Below are 23,750 nucleotides of genomic sequence, written 5' to 3'. Positions count from 1 at the left end.
GCCTTTTTACACCTCAAGTAAAAGTTAATGTTTTTTAGAGCCTCCAGAAGAGGCATTTCTACTACTCATAAAAACAATTTCTTACATTTTCAGGATTCCTTTTACTGTGAAGGTCACCAACTGCAACTGGTTGTACTACTTTTATATGGCACAGTTGGAGTTGGCAAGAGACTGTTAAGTGAAAGATCATTTTTGGAGCTTCTAAGGGGAGTTGTCTTTTTCTGTACAAGATGAACTGCCTCCACAGCAATGAACTGCAATGATTCTACATGTTATTTCACACAAGAAAATGTCATAATTCTTCCATTTGCAAAGCCATCCTGCAACCAGCAACAATTGGAATGCTTGTTAAAAAAGAGACCACTTTACTGATACTGTTACTTCAATGCCACATTAAAATCAGGTGTGTCGAGAGTTCCTGTGATGGCGCAGTGGAAACAAATCCGACTAGGATCCATGAGGTTGCAGGTTTGATCCCCGGCCTCACTCAGTGGGTTAAGGATCCCATGAGCTGTGGTGAAGATCAGAGACGTGGCTCAGATCCTGCATTGCTATGGCTGTTGTGTAGGCCGGCAGCTGTAGCTCCAGTTGGACCCCTAGCCTGGGAACCTCCATATGCCATGGGTGCAGCCCTAAAAAGCAAACAAACGAAAAAAAAAAAAACAAGTGTATTATCACCGTTCTAACAAATCTTGAAATTAAAACGAAGCTTTTAACTGCTACATTTCACTTATGTGGTAATGTTTTTACATATTATATGATTTGTTCAAATATGTTTCTTAAATGAGAGAAAAGAGAAGGATTTGGCTATTTTAAGAAGTCACTGCAGGGCTTGTTTATTTTATGAAAATGAAATACTGCTAACCAGGAGGAAGTTATTTAAAGGGACATAAAATGGTTGTTGCCAAAGTAACCTCCCCCTGATTTGAGCAAAATCATGACAGGGGAGTCATGCCACAGCCAGGAACAAAACAAATCTCATTTTTCTTTCTAGTCTCCTTACTTTAGGCCAGAGGGAAAGAACAAGGAGTTTCGCTCTCCTAAGAGCTGCCTGGACCACACATGGAGCCGAGTGTCGCTTTAAGAAGCTGAGGGATAAGAAGACACACATCCATAGACAAGTAACCAGCAGGACAAGGAGTCTGGAGGCCACATCACAGGATGAACATCTGAGCACCTAGGAATGTCTAGTTTGGAAAAGGGGACAATTAAGGAGAAATGCAATAACTAATTCAAATACTTAGAGCTCTATAATAGAGGTTATGTCTTAAAATGTATTGATGTGGTAGCAGACAGCAAAACCTACCTGCATCTGAGCAAGTGTCTGACAGTAGCTGCGCCCTACCTCAAATGCAAGCCATGGACATCTGCTCTCCTCCCTACATTACTGTTCCCCTCATTTCCTTGTAGGGGACTAAACAGTTTCATAACAATGATAACTTGAATGCTCTATGATCTGGGTTCAGTCATTGAATTTTTGCTATTTACTCCTTCAACAAATTTACTGAGCATCTATTATTTCCTAGGCACTATACTAGACATTACAGTTAGAACAGAGAACAAAAGAGATGTAGCTGCTCCCTGTTTTCACTGACTTCCAGTTGGGAAGAATGACAAGAAAAAAGTTATTACAACAAATTAGTATGGCATTATGACAAAGGAGGAGTCCTATCCTACCCTTTTAGGCAAAACAACAATGACACAGAATCCCACAGAATTAGCAGACGTAGGAAGGGAAAAGTATCCCAGAAAAAGAAAGCTTATCCAAAATTGCAAGTCAGAGAGGAAAGGATGACATGGTCACACACCACCAAGCATGGATTTAGCGTCTGAGAACACACACTGTGGGTGTTACGGCGTTTCAAATTCAGGGGCTGTGATGCCATAATTAAAAGAAAAAGGTAGGACTAAATTAAAATCAGAAAAATAAATTCGGTGAGCAATACTTTCTCTATATTTGATAGCTGACCATTTTTACTTCCATTTAAATAGGTAAAAGAGGGAGTTCCCGTCGTGGCGCAGTGGTTAACGAATCCGACTAGGAACCATGAGGTTGCGGGTTCGGTCCCTGCCCTTGCTCAGTGGGTTAACGATCCGGCGTTGCCGTGAGCTGTGGTGTAGGTTGCAGACGCGGCTCGGATCCCGCGTTGCTGTGGCTCTGGCGTAGGCCAGCGGCTACAGCTCTGATTCGACCCCTAGCCTGGGAACCTCCATATGCCGCAGGGGCGGCCCAAGAAATAGCAACAACAACAATAATGCCGAGGGAGCGGCCCAAGAAATAGCAACAACAACAACAATAACAACAACAACAAAAGACAAAAAAAATAAAAAAATAAATAGGTAAAAGAGATGCCTCATTTTTCTGTGACTGCAACAGAGACAACAACTAATTGCCTCCCCCAATAATAATTTTCCCCTTTTTCTCTGATTAAAAGAAAAGGATTTTACTCAGTACAGGGCAGTCGTATGCCCAGCTTTTCCAACTTCACATGTGACCAAGAGAAATAAATCCCAGACACCGAGAAACAAAGGTGTAGGAGGTACCTCTGTTAGGAGATCTTCTTTAAAGTTTCCTTCTTTCTGCTGCCGTCATAGAACGCGACCACGTGGTCCGGATCGCCAGCTGCCATCTTGAAACAGAAGGACAAAGTTCGCTTACAGAATGAAGAGTGGGAAGGGTCCTGATGATCAAGCCTAACCTGCCAAATTGCTTTCATGTGAGAGAAATAAATGTCTGTCATGTTTTATCCATCATCACTTCCTTTTCTGTTATATGCAGACAGACCTAATCCTACCGAATCCTAATAGTGTGGTAAGGAGTTGATTTAGAATTGCAAGGCCCAAGACACAAATCAAGCTAAAATGAGATATTGAAATCATTTTGTCCATTTTGCACATCTGATCCTATCACTCTCCGGGGTAAGGTTGTTCAAAGGCTCCTCCTCATTGCTGATGTCAAAGTTTAAGTCTCTTGAGCGGTCTTAATCCAGTCCTCTTTCTACCTCTCCATCCTGATTTCCTATCATAGAAATTACGCTCTGGAATTATCAACTACTTTTAGTATTCTGACACAACATGTATATAATAAGCCCATGTGTTTATCATGTACTGTTCTGTCAAACATATGCTTCCCCTGCTCTGCCATTTTGCTCAAAAAGGTTCTTCTCCATGAAAGCTGCCTGCCTCCAAGCCACCAGGCAAACTCCAAGCCATCACTTCTTCCTTCGTGCTCTGTACATTTTTTTCTAATATTATACTTAAGCAAGTAAATAAACAGTCATCATTTAATGTGATATTATATATTTCCGTGTTCCTAGTCCCTGGGACAGTAATATATAGTAGATGCTGAATAATCATTTGTTGAATTGACTTGCATTTCAGAATAGGAAATTAAGGACTCAGAAAAAGTAATCAAACTAGGTATTAAGAGAGCAAAAGCGCCAAAGTTTACATCAGGAGTCCAAACCAAAGAGAAAGGATAAAGCTGAAATATTTTTACATCTGATAGAGGTCAAGTTGAAGACTTGGCTTGTATCTTGGAACTCACTAACCGTGAAGTCCAGAGTTGGACAGACCTACCCAACTAAGTGCAGAAGCACCGCCCAGGGTGGGGACTCCCCTTATGGAATAATGCATGCTCACTTCCAAGAGGAGAAAAATGGGAGCTGAGAGCCCTCGCAATCCTCCTAAAGGCACTCGGGGGGCTAAGAATCTCCTCAGAGGCAGACTGACTGGTGGGGCAGAGGGCAGCCAGAGCTATAACTAAACTGAGGTCCTTTCATGAGAACAAAGCCTCAGGAGTGGAATAGAGCATTCCCCAGCTTTTGATTCTCTTAACTCATTGGGCTTGAGCATCAATCTATGGATGAAAATAATCATTTAAAAATCTATAGTAAGACTAGAAGAGAACTTTACTCCAGCCAAACCCAGGACTACAGCCCAGGAAACAGCCTTTTAGTAATTCTGAGGAGACTGCTCTGAAGAGGTAGAGGTGAAGACATGACATATATATGAATTTTTCAGCTGGGAAATACATGTAGTCACACATACATCTTGGTTAAAAATTACTGCTGATCACAAAGAACAGATATCTCAAGCTAATAATTTTAATGTTTTTCTATGTATAGGAAGAGGCAAGAATCTGGGGTCATTGAAATTCTTCCCAAGATACGCATCTTAACTATCTAGAAGCTTTAATCTATCCAAAGGACAAAATATTGCATCTCGTTTTTCCGCATTCTCCTTAAGGCACGCTGTCCATGGGGTGACTGCGGTGGGCACTGACTTAACCCTTTATATAAATGGATGATGAGCAACACTTTTTTCCTTCAATGGTTAAAGCAGATGTACAACAATGCTTTTTGGGAGGCCAAAAGACAGGCTATTTTAGTTAGCATAAAGTTCAAGCCAAATCATGTCATAAGCCCAGAATAACTTTCCCATACCTCAATATGTGGAAATTTCTTCCATCAGAGCCTATGGTCAGCAAGAGTTGTGGCTGTCCACCTCAGGAGAACTCTCATGAGGCCACCTTCATGAGACCACACTCTACACCAGTCTTGGCTCTTTTGCTCCCTCCTGGGTCCAGCGGCAGGCAGCTGAAAAGTAGTCCCCACCAGAATCTGCAATGGGTCAGATGAATATATCCAATGTATCAACTTTGAATCCATTCCATACCAAAAAGCTGACAATATACCCCCTATTCTATTTTCTGCCCCAAATTATGTCCACACATGCTGTCTAATGTAGCATGACAAAGATTCTGCATAGACTAAATGCTATCTTAAAGATACTTTGATAATAAAATGCTTATAAAGAGATGTTTCAATTTTGAGCACAATTTCCTTTCTACTATTAAATTCCAAGTAAGAAATTAGCCCAAAGACTAAATTGCTTTACAAGTTGAAATTCAAAGTCATTGGAATCCAAGAGAACTAAAGCATAAAATCAAATTCCTGTGTGTTAAAGTTCAAAGTGCAAAGTTCAATTACAAAACAAAAAACATTCCTTGACTTGTTATTTCACTCAGGCTCAGCAAGAGGGACTTTTCCACCTGGATAGAGTGGAGCCCCTTCAGCAACTATAATAGTGTCTCTCTGGAATGGATTTGGAATTTCCAAAGCCTCAGAAATCATAGTAATTCAACACCTAGTCCTTCAAGAGCCTCACTTCTAAATCCAGAGTTAACAGGATACAGAGAATTATCACAGGTCTCTTCCAGATCCACCTAATTTAGAAAGCCATTCTCCCGACCCTAGATCAATTACTGCAGGCAAAATTACATTCCCAGTACCAGGACTACCAAGACACCAAGAGAAATCTGATGATGTCTGAGAAAAAAGGAAAATATTCCTGAATTCGGTTTCAGAGGGAGGTCTGTCGTTTAAAACCAACTGTCTGGATTCTATGACCTGCTTATTTAAGCCAAACCAGGAAAATGCTATTATTTTGAGTTATTTTGAGACTACACTTTCATTTAGCACTTTCATTCATTTATACTCTTTACATTTACATTCTTGTGAGGAAAAAGAAGTCCATCTATGCCTACTGGATCCTCATAAAGAATGTCATTTGAGGCTTTTTTTTTCTTTCCTTTTTAGGGCCTCACCAGAAGTTCTCATGCCAGGGGTTGAATCTGAGCTATAGCTGCATGCCTATACCACAGCCACAGCAATGCCAGATCTGAGCCATGTCTGTGACCCACACCACAGCTCATGGCTACACCAGATCCTTAACCCACTGAGCAGGGCCAGGGATCAAAGCTGCATCCTCATGGATACTAATAGAATTCATTATTTCTGAGTCACAATGGGAACTCCTTCTGATGCATTTCTGCCTCCTTCAAATTTAGATTAAAAGTAATGGGGGTACCTCCCATCACAGGAGCTCAAGTACCTTTCTTCCCCATTCAGCATACCCAGGACCTCTTAATTCCATTTTCCTATTAAGCCTTGGGCTCCTAATGCTGCCCTGAGGACAGGCTCTGTGCAGCAACACAATTGCACCACCTCCACCTCCCAGAAAGAGGCATTGTCAGTCTCACTGCCTCTGGCTCTGGGATTGCTTGGGTAGTGAAACTCACCCCCTGGAGAAGAGTTCCCCTGCAATTCCAATTTGTTTTAGCTGAAGACCCAGACTGAACAAATTCCTGCACTGAATGATTTTGATGCTTCTGAAGTGTGTGTCCCTCGGGAAACCAGTTTTAAATGTCCCAGTGTCTGATGAGCGTTCTTGTTCAACTGCATCTTTTTCTGAAGTACTGAGACATAACGCTGGTACTGAATTTCCCCACTCCTTTCAGGAAGGCTATTCAAACGCCTTAACAATTTAATCCACTTCTTAAAGTAGCCACTTTCCTTTTCTAATCCATGTGGGAGCTAATCCTGCTTGCTGAAGCTTAGTGCCTCCCTTCCATTTACTTCATCTTCGCTTTCTGGTCCAGACAGTTGTTTTTGTAACTACTCTGGATTCGTCATCATCACTACAGAGGAGAAATCAACAAGTTGAATTCACTGTTCAAATTTCATCTACCTTATTCTAGAGATGGATAATTTCCACCTAGGGATATTCTCCCATCAGACATTTTTTAATCAAAGACGGGGCTTGATCTCTGATAGTCAAACCTAGATTTCATTACATCTTTGCTTTCTTTTAGGACCCTCATTTCATAAAAGTATTGACTAAGGTCAACAAGGTCCCTCAGGACAAAGGCAATATGTTTCTTCACCTGCAATGATGTGTCACGTTGAAACTCACCTGAAAAATACTGTGAATATTTCACATAGGTTTCCTCCCTCAATTCTGCCCCAATTTTTTATAATCACTTGGTATAGCTGCCTCACTCCTTAAGGAGTGGTTCTCCAACTGCTCCAAGTAGGACCTGCGGCTTTTGGAAGTCATCCCTCAGTGGCTTTTCTTGGGGTAATCGCATCTTCTCTCTGTATCTGTTTGGGTCCCAGCCACCATTTCTGATCTAGTAGAAATTTCTCTTTTTAGAGCAGATGGAATCTAGGTAGTTTTCTCCTTTATATTGGCATAACCGCATCTTTAAGATGCCCTTTTCCTCTTCACTCTTCCTTAAAATAAATGATTTTTTTTTTTTTTTTTTTTTTTTTTTTTGCTATTTCTTGGGCCGCTTCCGTGGCATATGGAGGTTCCCAGGTCGAATTGGAGCCGTAGCCACCAGTCTACACCAGAGCCACAGCAATGCGGGATCCGAGCCGCGTCTGCAATCTACACCACAGCTCATGGCAACACTGGATCGGTAACCCACTGAGCAAGGGCAGGGACCGAACCCGCAACCTCATGGTTCCTAGTCGGATTCGTTAACCACTGCGCCACGACGGGAACTCCTAAATGAATACATTTTAAAAATCCCTTCCTCTCACTTAATTGGCCTGCATTCCTTTATTTTTTAAATCTTTCACTGCTTCCAAGTTTGATGGTAAAACTGAAGCACACTTTTCAAACCACTATAGTTTCTCCCAGTTTTCCTAAGCAAACGGGTTTATTAGAGGCAAACAGTTCCAGGCACAGAGCATTTTTGTTTCCTTCTACTTCTGAGTTTGTTAATAATGTCATTTCATTGATTTTCTGTCTTAAGGGAACGGCATTTTCTTTCTCATGAGGGCTCACATCTCTTTTTTGTTCATTAAATTTAACACAAGAACAAGAGGGAAGCCACAATTTGGGCCTCAGATACCAAGTCAGGGTTACAATTTATGGTACAATCAGAGCCGTTTGAGATCCTACGATAGGATGGTGAGTCTTAATTCAGAGGAAATGCCTCATGAAATCAAGGTTAGTCAGTCCCCCGCACATTGCCCTTCTTGATCCTGAAAGTCATAGAACCTAGAATTTCCAGCTGAGATTTCCTAACAGGGCTTGGTACTCACTATATAAAGCTAGAGCATCTCTAGTGATTTTTGTTACATGCAGAATTCAGTGGCCTTGCAGTTGAAAAGTAGCAAATATTCTTCTAACCACCAATACATACAACAGTTATGAAACTCTTCTCTACAACGGGACCTCTGTCTCAACCAAGGAAAAGCGAAGCCTGTGAAGTAAGCTGAAAGCAGTCTCCCCAAGAACCAACACAGCTCAGGGCTCTTTTTCTCTCACAGAAGTTGCGAAGTCTTAAGTTACAGTTACCTGCTAAGCTTAAGATACCTCATGACAGCTAAAGTTTCTTCCTCAGGCTACAGAATTTCAAAGCCAAGTACAAAAGTATAAAAACACTTTTGGCCTCAAATAAGACTCTATAAACCAGCAAGGTTGCTTCCCCATACTAAAGTCCAAGACCCACAGTGTGGGCCCTGTATGCCCAGAAACTTCTCCCCAAATTTTCTCGTTAAGAATTTTAATTTCTCAATGTTGCTGGTGAATAAGTCAAATTTGGGGATCACTGAGGGCCCTTCACCAATAAACAGCAACCTTAATCTACACTCAGCTTAAAACGAGTTGAGAAGTACAACAAAACAGAAAATTAAGAGGCTAAAATATCACCTGTTACTGAGAGAGGGCAGGCTGTAGGATATGGTTTGTTTAGAGGGGTGAAAGACATGGATAGGCCTCCCTGTAGGTAGGAAACCTGACTAGTTAAGATTTCTAACTTAGAACAGACTCATTCCAAATAGAAAGAAAGTTGAAGCTAACGTAAGCAGGTTTGTTTATTCTTCCCAAAGTTGGTGATCAAATGACACCTAATATCTCTAGGAGCTGGATGAATAAAGGATGGAGAGCAACCTAAAATGACATTAATAGATTTCATTTCACAGGAAGAAAATATCACAAGTGGGGAATAATTCTTCCTAGCTAACAATGCCCGCAAACAGGGTTAAATTCTTTGCTTAATGGTTTTTATGTTGAGAGCAATTTTTCTCAAGATATTTGAGCAATCCTGATAGGGTAATTCATATTTAGTTTTCAACACATTGCACTGCAATTTAATAAATCCCATTCGTGGATCATCACTGTTTCATAGTATTAATGTTAACTCATTTTCATAAAATTTGTTATCAGCACATCAATTTTAGAATACAGTCTTTAACTTCACAATTTAGGGAGTGTATTCATAGTTAGGTCTGTTATTTAAATGTCAAGAAATTGATTTCCCATAAGATTAGAGGCCAGATTATTCCTTGCCAATTCATTTCCCAAAGACTTAACTGCAGTAAGAGTTAAGTGCTTGGAGCCTGTGTGTAATGGCTTAAGAATGAACTTACACAAAAACAGTAGCCCCTGTTTCAATCATCATCTTATCAACTAAAGAATCCAATCTTTACAAAGCAAAAAGTAAAAGATTTTCCCTTAGATGACATGAACAAAGTTCACTTCTTTCAACCATTCAAAAATCATTTTCACCTAACCTTTGTGTAAAAACAGCACGTACCTCAACTTATCCAAGACATATCATTCCACTTATATGTATTCTTAATAATGATTTTCAATGTACAGATCTTGAGCATTATTTATTAAACTAATTACCTTAGAATTTATTGTAAATCTAATTGATTAAACTATTTTCCAATAAAGTACTCCATTTCATAAAAGTGCAACTAACTTCTGTATATTAACTTTGTATCTCATGAGTCTGGTAAATTCACTTATTCGTTAAAGGAATTGTCGTTTAGGATATTTTAGATAAATAATGATTTCATCTACTAGAAAAGAGAATTTTCCTTCATCCTTTTGTTTCCCTACACCTCTTATATATTTTTCTTGCCTTTTTAAACTGGCTAGTTAATGATACATGACAACAGGCTTGGGAGAAAATGTACTGACAAGTTATTTTGAAATGCAGCAAAAATATAAGATGACTGAAGAATGGAGGGATGGATAGATTTGTGATAAAGCAAATACAATTAAATGTTCAATGTAAAATACTGGTATGAATGTGGTCTTTTTTTTTTTCTTTTCTGTTTTCTGTGTTCTAGAAACTTTAACGATAAGATATTAAGAAAATAAAAACCAAATCAAGAATCCAGTTTGGGCATTCCCATTGTGGTTAAGCAAGTTGAGGACCCAACGTTGTCTCTGTGACGATCCAAGTTCAATCCCATTCAGTGGGTTAAGGATCCAGCACTGCCGCAAGCTGTGCAGGTATAGGCTGCAGATGCAGCTCTGATTCAACCTCTAGCCTGGGAATATGCCACAGGTGTGGCCATCAAAAGGAAACATTTTTAAAAAGAATTCAGTTTTCGTAGAGCGAATGAAAAATACAAGGGAGATAGGGACAAAAGCCATTGTAGGCTTTTAGGGACAGGCTAAAACTGGTGAAACCCAAGACACAGGATTATAAACACATGAGAAGCTTCCCTATTGCGTCAAGAGAAAATATGAATGCACACAGAGTAAATACGATACACACAAATGAACATATAGTAATATAGGATGCATACATATTTGGTTTTGGTAGCTGGCTGATAAGGAGATCAATCAAGTTTTGGAAAAGGCACTGGGGAGACTTAGAGAAATGTGAGTCTCCTGAGGGCCTGTTTCTTGGTTGGTGGATTCTATGAGAGGGGAGTCTGTACTCAGCTGCCTGGATCCAGTTTCTTCATCTACAAAACAGGATAATGCCCAACTCCAAGGCTGTTACAGGAGAATTCAATGAGAGAAAGCCTATAAAGAATCTAACACAATGCTTCACAAAAGTATACTTAACGTTATTCTGGAAAGACTGTGAAGTTTTTTCCATGCCTATTGCTAGTAATTATTTTGCACAGCCACACTTCAGGAAGTTGCTAAAGATTTTTATGCTGCTGCTTAACAGAGATGGTAACTTCATTAGGCAATCAGTTCATCAAAAGAGCTGGAACAGGCACAGAAAATACCAAGCCACAAAGGTACTATATGGTATTTGTAACCAACATTAGGCTGTAATTTGAACATGAGTTAAGGTTTGGAGGGACCACTTTCCTTTACTGAGAAGAAAGTAATTTAAGTCTTCCACACCACAACCAAACTGATAAAGAACACCTCATACAACGTCCCAAATTTCCATAGGAATTGTAAATAGGAAAGAAACCAAGGGGCAAACAGCCAGTAAAATTTTTGTTCACCAATTTGAAAAATATGAAATGATTATGTCTTTTTTGAGAACTAAGTACCAGGAAAACTGCTGCCAAGGGTAGATATTTTAATTTTTAAGAAATGTGTTTCATGATTTGGAGTTAATCTCTAATTTGGAAATAACATTTAAATTCCTGTTACCCTGCTCTGCTAATAAGTCAAAGTATAAAACAGTACTTAAGTAAAAATTACAGCAAGAATTTTTGTGTTTGTGTGTGATGTATACTGCATAACTTCAAATCTTAGAAATAACATTTAATTCATATTATAAAAACACAAAATCAAAGAGGAGTGATGTCAGCATTATGGCAGCTTAAGATTACCTCATTTTTGTCTCTCCCCACCACCAACAAAATTTGGCATCCACCCATGAACAGAAGTGCCTTTGAGGAAGCTGTGAGTCCAGCACCATAGGCCCAAGGACCCAGGAGGAGTCTCCCTCAGCCACACACTGGGTAACGGAGAAACCTCAGTTCCAGACGTGAACCCTGCTGTGGCCTGTAAACTGGCTCAGCCACTCGTGCCCACCACCCCTGAGAACACTAACTCTGACAATCACTACTCAAGGACAAGAGAGGCTTTGCTGAAGTCCAGGTTTCCAGAAGTCCCAGAACTCCACTGGAGGAAACAACAACAAAAACAAGTTTGGATACTTGGAGGAGGTAAGAGAGACGCTTTGATTTCAACCACGTCATTCCTCCCCTAGGGTGGGGCACAGCTTAAGGCCAAGGTGATCTCCTGTGTGATGTATCTCATAGAAGAAAGGGAAAGTGTGTAACTGAGCACCAGGCTGTCCCAGATGGACTTACACTGCCAAAGGAGCTCCTTTCTCTCTAGCCCCCATCCAGAGTATAGGATCATGAGCTACATGACTGAGGCAGAAAGACGTGGGGAGAGTGGCAGATACAACTACTGAAGGACAAGAAGGGACACAGATCTTAACTGTGTTGTGAATCCCACCAAGAACCTGCCCATGAACTGCTAGGAATACCTTACCAGTGGATCACAGCTGGCTCACAGGAAACCCTAACACCCTGTGTGTCTCACCTACAAACTAACCATCTTGTGGGCAGCTCCCTGTGTGTGCTCCTAATGGTGGCAGATGGCTAGTGAGCACGCATCTAAGTCAGCCAAATCTGCTGCCAGGGAGGGCCCACAAACTGGAGCCTTAGCAGCACCTGTGGGAAATAAGAGATGCTGTCAGCACTCAGCCTGGTGCACTGAAGGATCCAGAGGAGGCTTAAAACCTAGGAATTCTACCACAAGAAGGAGAAAGAAGCATGGAGCAGGGATATCCCAATAAAGGATCCAAGACAGCATCAGACTCTCTAATAAGGCTGATGAAACGTATCTCTCTCCCAAAAGGAAAAGACTGGAGGAGGTGACCACTACTTCAGAAATAAAGAAATAATGCAGAAGTTCAAAGAACATGACACCTCCAAAGGATCACAATAACCTTCTGGTAACCAAACTGGAAGACATGGAGACCTACAATTCACCCAAAAAAGAATTCAACATAGCTATTTTAAGGAAATTTGAAGAAATAAAAGAAAATACAGAAAGACAATTGATCAAAATCAGGAAAACAATAAATGAACAAAAGAAGTTTAGCTCATGTTCACAGCAGCACTACTTACAATAGCTAAGACATGGAAACAATCCAAATGCCCATGGAGAGATGACTGGCTGAAGAAGATGTGATGCACATATTTCATATAATATATGTACTCCATATAAATGTGGAATATTACTTAGCCATAAAAAAGAACTATTACCATTTGCAGTGACATGGATGGACATAGAGACTATTATACTAAGTAAATCAGAGAGAGAGAGAGAGACAAGTGTCACATAATATCACTCATATGCGGAAACTAAAGACTAATACAAATGCACCTACATACAAAACAGAAAAAGACTCACAAACATTGAAAACAAACCTATAACCAAAAGGGAAAAGTGGTAGGAGAGGGATAAATTAGAAATAGGAGATTAACAGATACAAACTACTACATATAAAATAGAAAAGCAACAATGATTTACTGTACAACACAGGAAACTATATTTAACGCCTTATAATAACTGATAATAGAAGATAATCAGAAAAAAATGTATATACCTGAATCATTTTGCTGTGCTCGCTTCACAGCACATATACTGAATCATTTTGCTATAAACCTGAAACTAATACAACACTGTAAATCAACTACAATTCAATTTAAAAAAGAAAGATGTTTAGCAGAGAGAAGTCACAAAAAGAAACCAAATGGAAATACTGGGGTTGAAGAACACAATGAATAAAATGAAAAATGAAATAGAGTACATCAACGGCAGAATGGATCAAGAAAAAATCTGTGAGACTGAAGTAAGGAACTTGGAAATGATGCAATCTGAGAAGAACAAAGAAAAAAAGATGTAAAAGAGTGAAGAAAGTTACATCATCTATGGCATACTACAGGACCAGTTTGTAAATTACTGAAGTTCCATATTTAGAAGAGAAGGAGGCGAATAGCTTATTTCAAGAAATAATTACTAAGAATGTCCCAAACCCATGGAGAGATTTGGAAATCCAAGTTCATGAAGCTCATAGATCATCAAACTCAAAGAGATTCTCTCCAAGGTGCATTATAATAAAACCATCAAACATTAAAGAGAAAGAAAGACTCTTAAAAGCATCATCAGAAAATAGCTTGTCTTTACAAGGGAACCCCCACAATGCTATCAGCAATTTTCTAAAAAGAAACCTTACAAGTCAAGACAAAGTTAGATAACTGAAATGCTGAAAGAGGGAGTTCCCATCGTGGCTGAGTGGTTAATGAATCCAACTAGGAACCATGAGGTTGCGGGTTCGATCTCTGGCCTTGCTCAATGGGTTAAGGATCCGGCGTTGCCGTGAGCTGTGGTGTAGGTTGCAGACAGGGCTGGGATCTGGCATTGCTGTGGCTATGGCATAGGCCAGCAGCTACAGCTCCAATTCGACCCCTAGCCTGGGAACCTCCATATGCCGTGGGTACAGCACTAAAAAAGGCAAAAAGACAAAACAAAACCAAAAATGCTGAAAGAAAAAAATGCAAACCAAAAACACTCTCATGAGTCAAAAGCTATCTTTTAGAAAAGAAGGACAGATAAAGACTTTCCCATGTAATAAATTCATTGAGTAATTAAAAAAAAAAAAAAACTTCCCCAAAGTTGAGGGAATTCATTACCACTAACCTGCACTACAAGAAATGCTGAAGGGAATTCTTCAAGCTGAAATGAATAGATAGCAATTAGCAATATGAAAATGTACTCACACTGTTAAAGGTAACTATACAGTCAATTAAGAATACCTTAATACTGTAATATAGCGAAGGCTTAACCACTTAACTCTTGTATGAAGGTGAGTGGACAAGAGTATAAAAATTACTACAGCTACAATGATTTGTTAATGAATAAACAGTATAAAAAGTAAACTGTGATATCAAAAATATAAAAGGGAGGGGGAGTAAAAGGATAGTTATTGTATACAGTTGAAATTAAACTACCAGCATAAAATACTGTTATAGTTATAAAATGTTTTATGTAAGTTTCATGGTAACCACAAAGCAAACATCTATAATAGATTCACAAAAAGATAAAGAGAAGAGAATCAAAACATACCTCTACAGAAAACCATCCATTTATAAAGACGCTCAGCAGAGCAAGAAGCTTATAAAACAGCCAAAAACAATTAACAAGATACTAAGCCCTTCCTTATGAATAATAACTCTAAATGTAAACAGAGTTTCCTCAAATAATTAAAAATAGAATTACCATATAACCCAGTAATAGTGCTTCTGGATATTTATACAAAAAAATGAAAACAAGATATCAAGGAGATGTATATAAATATATGCATTCTCATGTTCATTGCAGCATTATTCACAATTGTCAAGATATGGAAACAATCTAAGTGTCCACACATGGATGAATAAAGATGTGATACATACACATACACAAAAAGACCTAATAACTGAGTATTATTCAGCCACAAAAAAAGAAGAAACATGGATGGGCCTCGAGGGCATTATGCTAAGTGAGATAATTAAGACAGAGAAAGAAACACACTGTATGATATAACCTGTATGTGAAATTTTAAAAAGTCAAACTCGGAGAAACAAAGAGTAGAATGGTGGTTACCAGGGGCTGGGGAATGGGGAAGTGGAGACACTTTGGTCAGAGCATGAACTTAAAATTTGAGGATGAGTCAGTCCTGGGGATCTAATGTACAGCATGATTTTAATTAATAATATTGTCTTAAGAGAGTAGACTTTAAGTGTTCTAACCACAAAAATGGTAATTATGTGATATGATGGGAGGTTTTAGCTAATGCTATGGTGGTAACCATTTCGCAGTATGTAATGTGTACGTATCATATCAACACACGGTACAGCTTAGCCTTACACAATGTTATATACCTCCCAAGAAAACTGGGGGAAAATACATAAACCACACATATTTTTCTCTTTTGTCTTTTTAGGGCCGCAACCATGGCATATGGAGGTCCCAGGCTAGGGGTCTAGTCAGAGCTATAGCTGCCAGCCTACGCCACAGCCACAGCCATGCCAGATCCGAGCCACGACGGCAACCTACACCACCGCAATGCCAGATCCTTAACCCACTGAGCAAGGCCACGGATTGAACCTGTGTCCTCATGGATATTAGTTGGGTTTGTTAACCAATGTGCCATGACAGGAACTCCAAAACCATATATTTCAAAAGAATTATGTAAGATAATGATTCACATCCAAGAATCAGGCCTTCAGTTAAAATCATAACTTCAAGACTTTCACTACCAGTTGTAACAATATAAAACTGATCCTGGACTTGCCCTCCCATTAAACAACTAGAAAATTAGACAAAACATATAAAACAATGCTACGTCAGACAGTGGAAGAGGCAGTGCAGAACTGTGATACATTAAAGAAACCAAGGAGGCAAACTCTAACATCACCCCTGATTTCTGTCTAGAGGCACTTCCCAGGCTGCAGGGTAGGAAGAGCAAACCCAGGCACGCAACTGTGATAACAGTAAGTTGAGGAGAAAAGAACAGAATTCAGAGAAAGAGGTGGCTAAATATGCATGGCAGAGATCTGAAACGTGGAGACTAAACCAAAAAAGTAAAACAGAAATCTGAATCTGCCTTACATCTTCGGCTGAATTTTAAACTTATATTGAGTATGACTTCACAAAGGCAGGCAAATAAAAAACAAAGAAGTGAACAATACCAATAAACTACTGGGGAAAAATCTTCTGGAAACTGTGCTGAACAACTACCAGAGCTCACACAGGGTGGGAAGACAATTAGTTCTGATGACCCAGGATTAGGCACCTCAATGATCCCTGGGGCACTGAGTCTGCACTAGAAAGATCACACCTCAGTCGTAAATCTCAACAGCAATAAAGACTATTCTAGGCCCACCTAAAACAGGGTAAAAACAAGCATAAAAAGGATCAAGCTGCTAATCAAAAAATAACTGTCTGTCAAAACAAAGTTTAACACGACGAAAGATTTCACTAGATGGGCTTAAAAGCAGATCCGACTGTGCAAAAGATTAGTGAACTTGACGGCAACAGGTTAGTGAGAAAAATCCTGGAAAGACAGACAGAAACCCTGATTTATGGAGCACTATCATGAAGTCAAAAAGAGATTTAGGGGAGTTCCCGTTGTGGCTCAGTGGTTAACGAATCTGATTAGGAACCATGAGGTTGTGGGTTCGATCCCTGGCCTTGCTCAGTGGGTTAAGGATCCCATGTTGCTGTGGCTGTGGTGTAGGCTGGCACAGCTCTGATTCGACCCCTAGCCTGGGAACCTCTAAATGCCGCAGGAGTGTCCCTAAAAAAGACAAAAAACAAAAACAAAAACAAAAAAAAAAGAGATTTAATTAGAGTCTTGGAGGAAAGGGCAGAAAAATATTTGAAGAAAATGGCTAAATTTCCCCAAATTTTATAAAAGCACAAACCCACAAATCCCAGAATTGAAACAAATGTAAAGCACACCAAGCAAGCAGTATGAACACAAAGAAAAATCATGCTAAGACACATCTTAAACTGCTGGAGATTGGTCACAAAGAAAAGGTGTAAATCTTACAAGTAGCCAAAGGAAGTAAAACACAACAAAAAACACACAGGAAAGAAGATTAGAATGTAAATCTCTCTTCAGAAATAATGCAAACCAAAACACAAAACAGTATTTTTAAGATACAGAAGGAAAAACAATTGTCAAACCACAATTTTATATCCATTAAAAACGCTTTCAAAAGACAATGCAAAATAAAGACACTTTAGGCCAACCCCCCCCCCCCAGCCCCCACATCCCCACCAAAAAACAAAAAACAAAAAAAAACCCTGGGTGCATTTACCAGCAGACCTGCTCAACAAGCTAAAAACTTTTTCAGAGTAAACAAAAACTATATTGGATAAAATCTGAATCTACAAAAAAGCAATGAAAAAATGATTAAATGGCAGGTTATGGGTCTAATCAGAGCTGTAGCCACCAGCCTGCGCCAGAGCCACGGCAACATGGGATCCAAGCCGCGTCTGAGACCTACACTGCAGCTCATGGCAACGCAGGATCCTCAACCTATTGAGCAAGGCCCGGGATTGAACCCGCAACTTCATGGGGTTCCTAGTTGGATTCATTTCCACTGCACCACAATGGGAAGTCCTCCTACTTCTATCTAATTGAAGCAGAAGGAAACTGAGTGATTTCCCCCTGCAGAAAAGTATAAAAATGGACAAAATTGTCAAAAAAATAACCAATTAGGACACTAAAAAGTGATAAAAATCTGAAAACAAATTTGAAAAAAATGTTTATTGTTAATAACCTATTTAGAGTTGGACAAAAACGGTAGCAACTCTATGACTTTCTATATTCAGTACTATCAGTTCATCAGTAAAAATTCTAGCTTTTTAAGTTCAAGGCTGGCTGCAGCCGGAGGAGTGGACTGAATTAATGGATGGAAAAAAGGAAAACCTATAGCTTTGCTAAACCAAGCTTACACGTCCAGTTCATGGATGTTGAGAAATCAATCAGATAGTGAAGTGAGAGATCCTGGAAGTGAAACAGCCAGAGAGGCTAAGATAAGCTCCTGACTGACACATACCTAACTGCTAAACTGGAAAAGTAAAAACCGAGGGATACCCAGAACTGGTTGCAATCTTGAATGTGTTTCTCAATCAACATGTAGCTCAGCAGACTTACCAGCTCACACTCCATCCAAATCACCGGGCTAACCACTAAACTATGCAGACAGAAAGATGAAGACAAGCTAAAATAAAAATTTTTGAGCAGAAAACATTATCGGCAGCACAACACAAGGAAGACAAATCACACAGTTAAGCACAGGTAAATGAGGAAACAAAATTTTTTTAAAAATCAGAAAAACACAAGAGTCTAATGTTGGTAAAAATATATTATCTAAAGTAAAGCTTTCAGCCACAAAATACCAGACATGGTTGGAGGGATGGGTGAGGGGCAGGCATAGAAGTCTAATGATACCCAAAGGGAAACAGCAGTCCATAGAAAATCACTCCTAGTAGGGACCAGATGTTGGATTTAGCAGACTTCAAAGTAACTTACAAATATGTTTAAAGAATTCAGAAAATAGGAAATCATAATAGAAAAGTTGAAACTGTGATTGAAAATTTCCAGATGTATTTTAAAGTCTTCTCTACCCTTGTTAACCTTCTGTCATTTACTAAGAGGAATACTGAAATCTCTAACTACATTCATGGATTTGTCTACTTCAGTTCTTCACGTATTTGGAAACTCATTATTAGATGCATACATTTTTAGGATTGTCATGCCTTCCTTTAAAATACATCTGGAAATTTCCGATCATTTGGAAATTAACATATTTCCAAGTAATCATTGGTCAAAGAAAAAAAAAATCTCAAGTAAACTTGAAAAATAGTTTGAACTAAATGTAAATGAAAACTCGAGATATCAAAATCTGCAAGTGGAAGTTAGAGCAGTATTCAGAGTAAAATTTGTAATTTTAAATAGCGAATGACATTAGAAGAGAATGGTCTAAAATCAATTATCTAAATTTCTATTTTAAGACCCTGGAAAATAAGAGCAAAGTTAATCAAAAGCAGAAGAATGGAATGAATAAAGACAAAAGAGTAACCAATGAAATATAAAATAGACAATATAGCAGTTCCCCATCACAGCACAGCAGAGACAAATCCGACTAGGAACCATGAGGTTTCAGCTTCCATCTCTGGCCTCGCTCAGTGGGTTAAGGACCCGATGTTGCTGTGAGCTGTGGTGCAGGTCGCAGATGTGGCTTGGATCTGGTGTTGCTGTGGCTGAGGCGTAAGCCGGCAGCTGTAGCTCCGATTCGATTCGACTCCTAGCCTGGGAACCTCCATATGTCATGGGTGCGGCCCTAAAAAAGAAAAAGAAAAAAAAAAAGGACAATATAGAAAATTAATTAGACCAATTTTATACAGAAAACTAGAACTTCTGTACGACGCTAGTAGGAACATAAAATGGTACAATCACTCTGGGAATTTGGCAACCTGTTAAAAGTTAAACTGGCACCTATCTTTTGCCTACTGATTCCATTCCTCTGTATTTACTCAAGAGAAGTGAAAGCATGTGTCCACAAAAAGACTTATACAGAAATATTCAGAGCAACTTTATTCACGATAAATCCTGGAAAACTAAAGGTCCATCAGTAAGTCAATGGGTTGTAAAAGTATACACACACACACACACACACACAGATCAATAAAAATTTTAAAAATTAGTGAAATATTCAACAATCTAGATGAATTTCAATTATAATTCTGAGAGAATAAAGCCTTAACCAAAGACTATATAGTATTTGACTCTAAATTCTTGCAACAGGCAAAACCAATCTATAACGCCCAAAAACAAACCAGTGGTTTCTTGGGTCAGGGGAGGGATGGACTGACTACAAAGGGATGAGGAAGAAACTTTTCAGGGTGATGGAATCTGCATCTGGAGTGGGCTGATGGTCACACTCAACACCTTGGTCAAAAATCAAATTTCAGACTTAAAATGGGTATGTTTTACTGTATAAATTATACTTCATTTCTCTAAATCTCAAGTTTCTTATTTACAATCAGAGATAACATCTAGCTCGGAGTGGTAAGGTTATAATGAAATAATACATACACCCAGGGCAAAGCCTACCACATAGTAATCAGTTCATTCGTCAGTCCTCTACCTGAACACTTCCCGTTTATAAGAGGCTCTCAAGCTTCCCACACCATTAAAAGATAGCTGCTGTTAGAAAATTCTTCTTCATACGGAACTAAAATGTCTCTCTTTAACCTATATCCATTGATCCTAGGTCTACACTCTCTACAGCAGTGATGCAAACTTAGGTGTGCCTCAGAATCACCTGGAGGGGTGCAGGACACAAAGACTGCTGAGGCCCATTCCAGCAGTTTGATTCAGGAGATGTGGAATGAAATCTGAAAATCTGTATTTCTGAGTTCCCAGCTGGAGAAACACAAGTTATAAGACCAGGCATGCTTCCAAATTAGAAGACAGTTACCACATGTTTTACTTCCCTTTTTTTCCCAAATTAAAACAGCCTAAGCTCCCCCAAACTTACTTTCCTAGTTCTTTTGCCAAAATGTCAATATCCCTCCGAATACGTAGCCCCCAGGACTGAGATTTCCACTTGAGGCCCAACTATTATCACCCATTCCCCCATAAAAAAGGCAACCATCGTTTCTTTTAACCTGAACAGTTTCCCAGGTTCAGGTTTTTTCCTCTTGTAGCTGTGTCTTTGTCAATTAAACATTTCCTGACTGTGTACCACCAACAGCTACAAGAGCAGGATTCTCTGATATTCTTGTACAAGTAATTTATTTTAAACTTAAATCTTCTTTAAATTTACCTTGTTGGCTTAGCATTTTTTTTAAGCCCTGCTTCTACTGTCCAAAATTAAATTGTTCAGTCTGTCACAGAATTTTGTCAAGCAAACCCTTTGTTCCATGAACCAAATTTCTGAATAAAAAGGGGAAAATGTTCCAAAGGATAGGACCAATGATACAACAGTATATATGTCCAAAGAATAATTTCCACAATAACATACCTTTGCTTCAGAACTATATGACGCATATTCTTCAGAAGTCTCAAGCACTTAATGAAAACGTGTTTGTTTCTTAGTAGCCAACCTTATACCAATCTGAATCACTAAAAGCTGACTTCTAAAATTTCAACAGAAATGGTACCTGCAATTTTCTCCATACCCATGCTATGATGTTTCAAAATTACTTCTTGTATTTAAAGCAAAAATATGATTCTTGGTTGAAGGAAAATATGATTAAAGGTAATGACTTGCCCAGCAAAAATTCATGTACCTGTGACTAAAAATGGTTGTCTGGAGGATAAAAAACAATCCTTGTTTTAAGGTGTAAACTCCCCCCAGCAGGCGAGAGAATGGATGGAAATGGAAGGACCAATACTGCACACTTGGAAAACAAATTTTGAGAGTAAACTAAAATCATGTTCTTAGACTCTAAAGGTTCTAATTGTATTGTATCCTTTCAATACCCTTTGATAGTACAGGAGCTATTATTTAACTCAGAGAATGATCAATAATTCATAGGAATTATTATGGAAAAACACAAATAAGACACACTTAAGTAAAGTTAGTTTATTTTACCTGCAGATCTTCCAAATTAAATTGAATATAAATGCTGATACTGAGAAATATTAGGAAGAATCACTGACAGATGTCAAAATATCATGCCTTCCAATCCATCCTCCATGAACTTCTTATAAAGCGCCATGAATTTCGCCACAAAAGCTTCCAAGTGATAAATGGCTTTGCTACCAAGTTGTAGGCGATGTTCGTAGTAAGCTGCCATCTGGGCCACCTCCCCTTTCAGCTGTCCGTCACAATTATGTAAAAGTTCTGAGAGAAGGCCCTACAGAAAGATAACCAGTGGTTTAAAAAGTAATCATTTAAAACAGTATCAGCTAAGCATGCTTTATTTCTCTCAAAGAGAAAGTAAAACGCTAAGTTAAATACGTTCCATTTTTTATTTTTGATGGACCAGTAGACCTCATCCAAAAGCAAACAGTACCTACCTTTCCATAACGTAAAAATGCGGTAGTTGTCCATCATATGCCAAACTTCAAATATTCAAATGCCCAAGAACACAAAGCTAAGTACAAAGGTGCTTACTGCAGCATTATTATTTATAATAATCTGTAGAAAACCTAATTTCCACCAATGGGGGTCACATCCAAACCCGGTGGTATAATCACACAATGAAATCTCATTCATCCACCAAAAAGAATGATGTAAATCAGAACCATCGTGACACAGCATCCATGGTTTCCTGCTAAGTTTAATAAAAAACAGTGCAGGACACTCCAGTCAAACTACGCATATACACAGACATAGCTTATTTCTATGTGACTAAAAGAGGTATTATGAAAACAGAAGGGTGGACTTTCATTTTTATCTTTGTCTATTTGGTATCATTTGAATTTTTTCATGTATTACCATCTAATTATAATAAACACAAACAAAAAATCCTGTATTGCCTAACATCTATCAATCTACCCAGCTAGATAGTTTTTAGGTTTAGACCAGACCTAAAGCTATGCCTTAAATATCACTGTATCCCCTTTAACCTCATTCCTCACATTCACTGAATCCTGCTGTCTGAAATACTGGTTCCCTGGCTACTTACAGGGTTCCCTTCTTTTAATCCCTTATGTTTCAAACACACCTTCTTCATAGAAGCCATCACTGAACTTCACTGCCCTCAAATTTTATTATTTCACCTGATTACTTCCTTTGAAGCACTTAGAACATTCAGAAATCCTCTTGCTTGTTTCCCACTTTACTCCACTAAAATGTAACTTCTCTGAAGGCAGGCTCTCCCCTATCTCCTCTGTCACATCCTTAACAGTGCCCGGCACTATACAAAAGCTTAATAAATATCTGCTGAATTAATAAAATGGACAGAAAGAGATGAGAACGTATCTGAGTACAGCAAAAGCCCTGAGATCACACATCCGAAGTCCAAATTTTATGGTTATAAACAGTTCAAGATTTGAAATCAGGTTACCTTCATTATTATTTCAGGAGGAATACAATGAGTTAGAAGCTCATAGAGTCTTCCACGAACTTCAAGGAGCCTTTATAAAACAAAACAATTAAAATTCTGTGATGAAAATAGGAATTAGTTTTTCCTACTACCTACTGTGCTATCTCACTTTATGAATTATATTCCAATACAGACATTTTCTTAAATGGTTTATCATAGTTAAGCTACGGAAGCTTTTAATTTCAACTCATTTTTCTAAAAGAAAAATTTCAGAACTCTTTTAAAGTCAGACATTTATATTCAGAGTTATTAGTTATATCAAAATACCATAAGAATACAGATAATAGTTAAGACCTCATGAATAGTAGGAGTTGAACTTATTCATACCATGAATTTTACCATGCTTTAATGATCTATCGAGTAGTATGTTTTTATTTTGCTCTCCAGACAGATGAGACCCAGGACATCCAGAAAATGGTCATGAAAAGATTAATCACTAGTCAACTACACAGTGAGAAAGGAGAATGTAAGCACGATGCGTAATAGAATGTTACTGTCTCAGCTGCTGAGTAAAAAAAATACAGCAGAGAAGCAACACTGTCTTGTCA

The 23,750-nt window shown here is 38.7% G+C and overlaps 1 protein-coding gene across 14 annotated transcripts in view; it reads right to left on the bottom strand.

The window, feature by feature from the left end:
- Window positions 1-23,750, bottom strand: part of RFC3 (replication factor C subunit 3) — a 377,430-nt gene that overhangs the window by 337,041 nt on the left and 16,639 nt on the right. For 13 of the 14 annotated variants that reach the window (XR_014818797.1, XR_014818799.1, XR_014818801.1 and 10 more), the window contains exons 8-11: window positions 23,164-23,233; window positions 21,744-22,008; window positions 4,446-4,622; window positions 2,545-2,630 (exon numbers count right to left, since the gene is read on the bottom strand). Coding sequence is in view for 1 of the 14 variants with exons in the window: in NM_001190192.1 (NP_001177121.1) it covers window positions 21,817-22,008; window positions 23,164-23,233 (262 nt within the window). In the remaining 13 variants the exon portion in view is untranslated. Of the gene's footprint in view, window positions 1-2,544; window positions 2,631-4,445; window positions 4,623-21,719; window positions 22,009-23,163; window positions 23,234-23,750 lie in introns of those variants that run through there. The other variant, NM_001190192.1, reaches the window with a different exon arrangement.

Source organism: Sus scrofa, chromosome 11 (assembly GCF_054392235.1).
Source record: "Sus scrofa isolate SSC_HxYL_T2T_F1_AM1 chromosome 11, Sscrofa_HxYL_maternal_Yorkshire_Landrace_v2.0, whole genome shotgun sequence".
NCBI lineage: Eukaryota > Metazoa > Chordata > Mammalia > Artiodactyla > Suidae > Sus > Sus scrofa.
The sequence above is the reverse complement of the archived record's forward strand: the minus strand, read 5'-3'. Positions and strand labels throughout refer to the sequence as shown.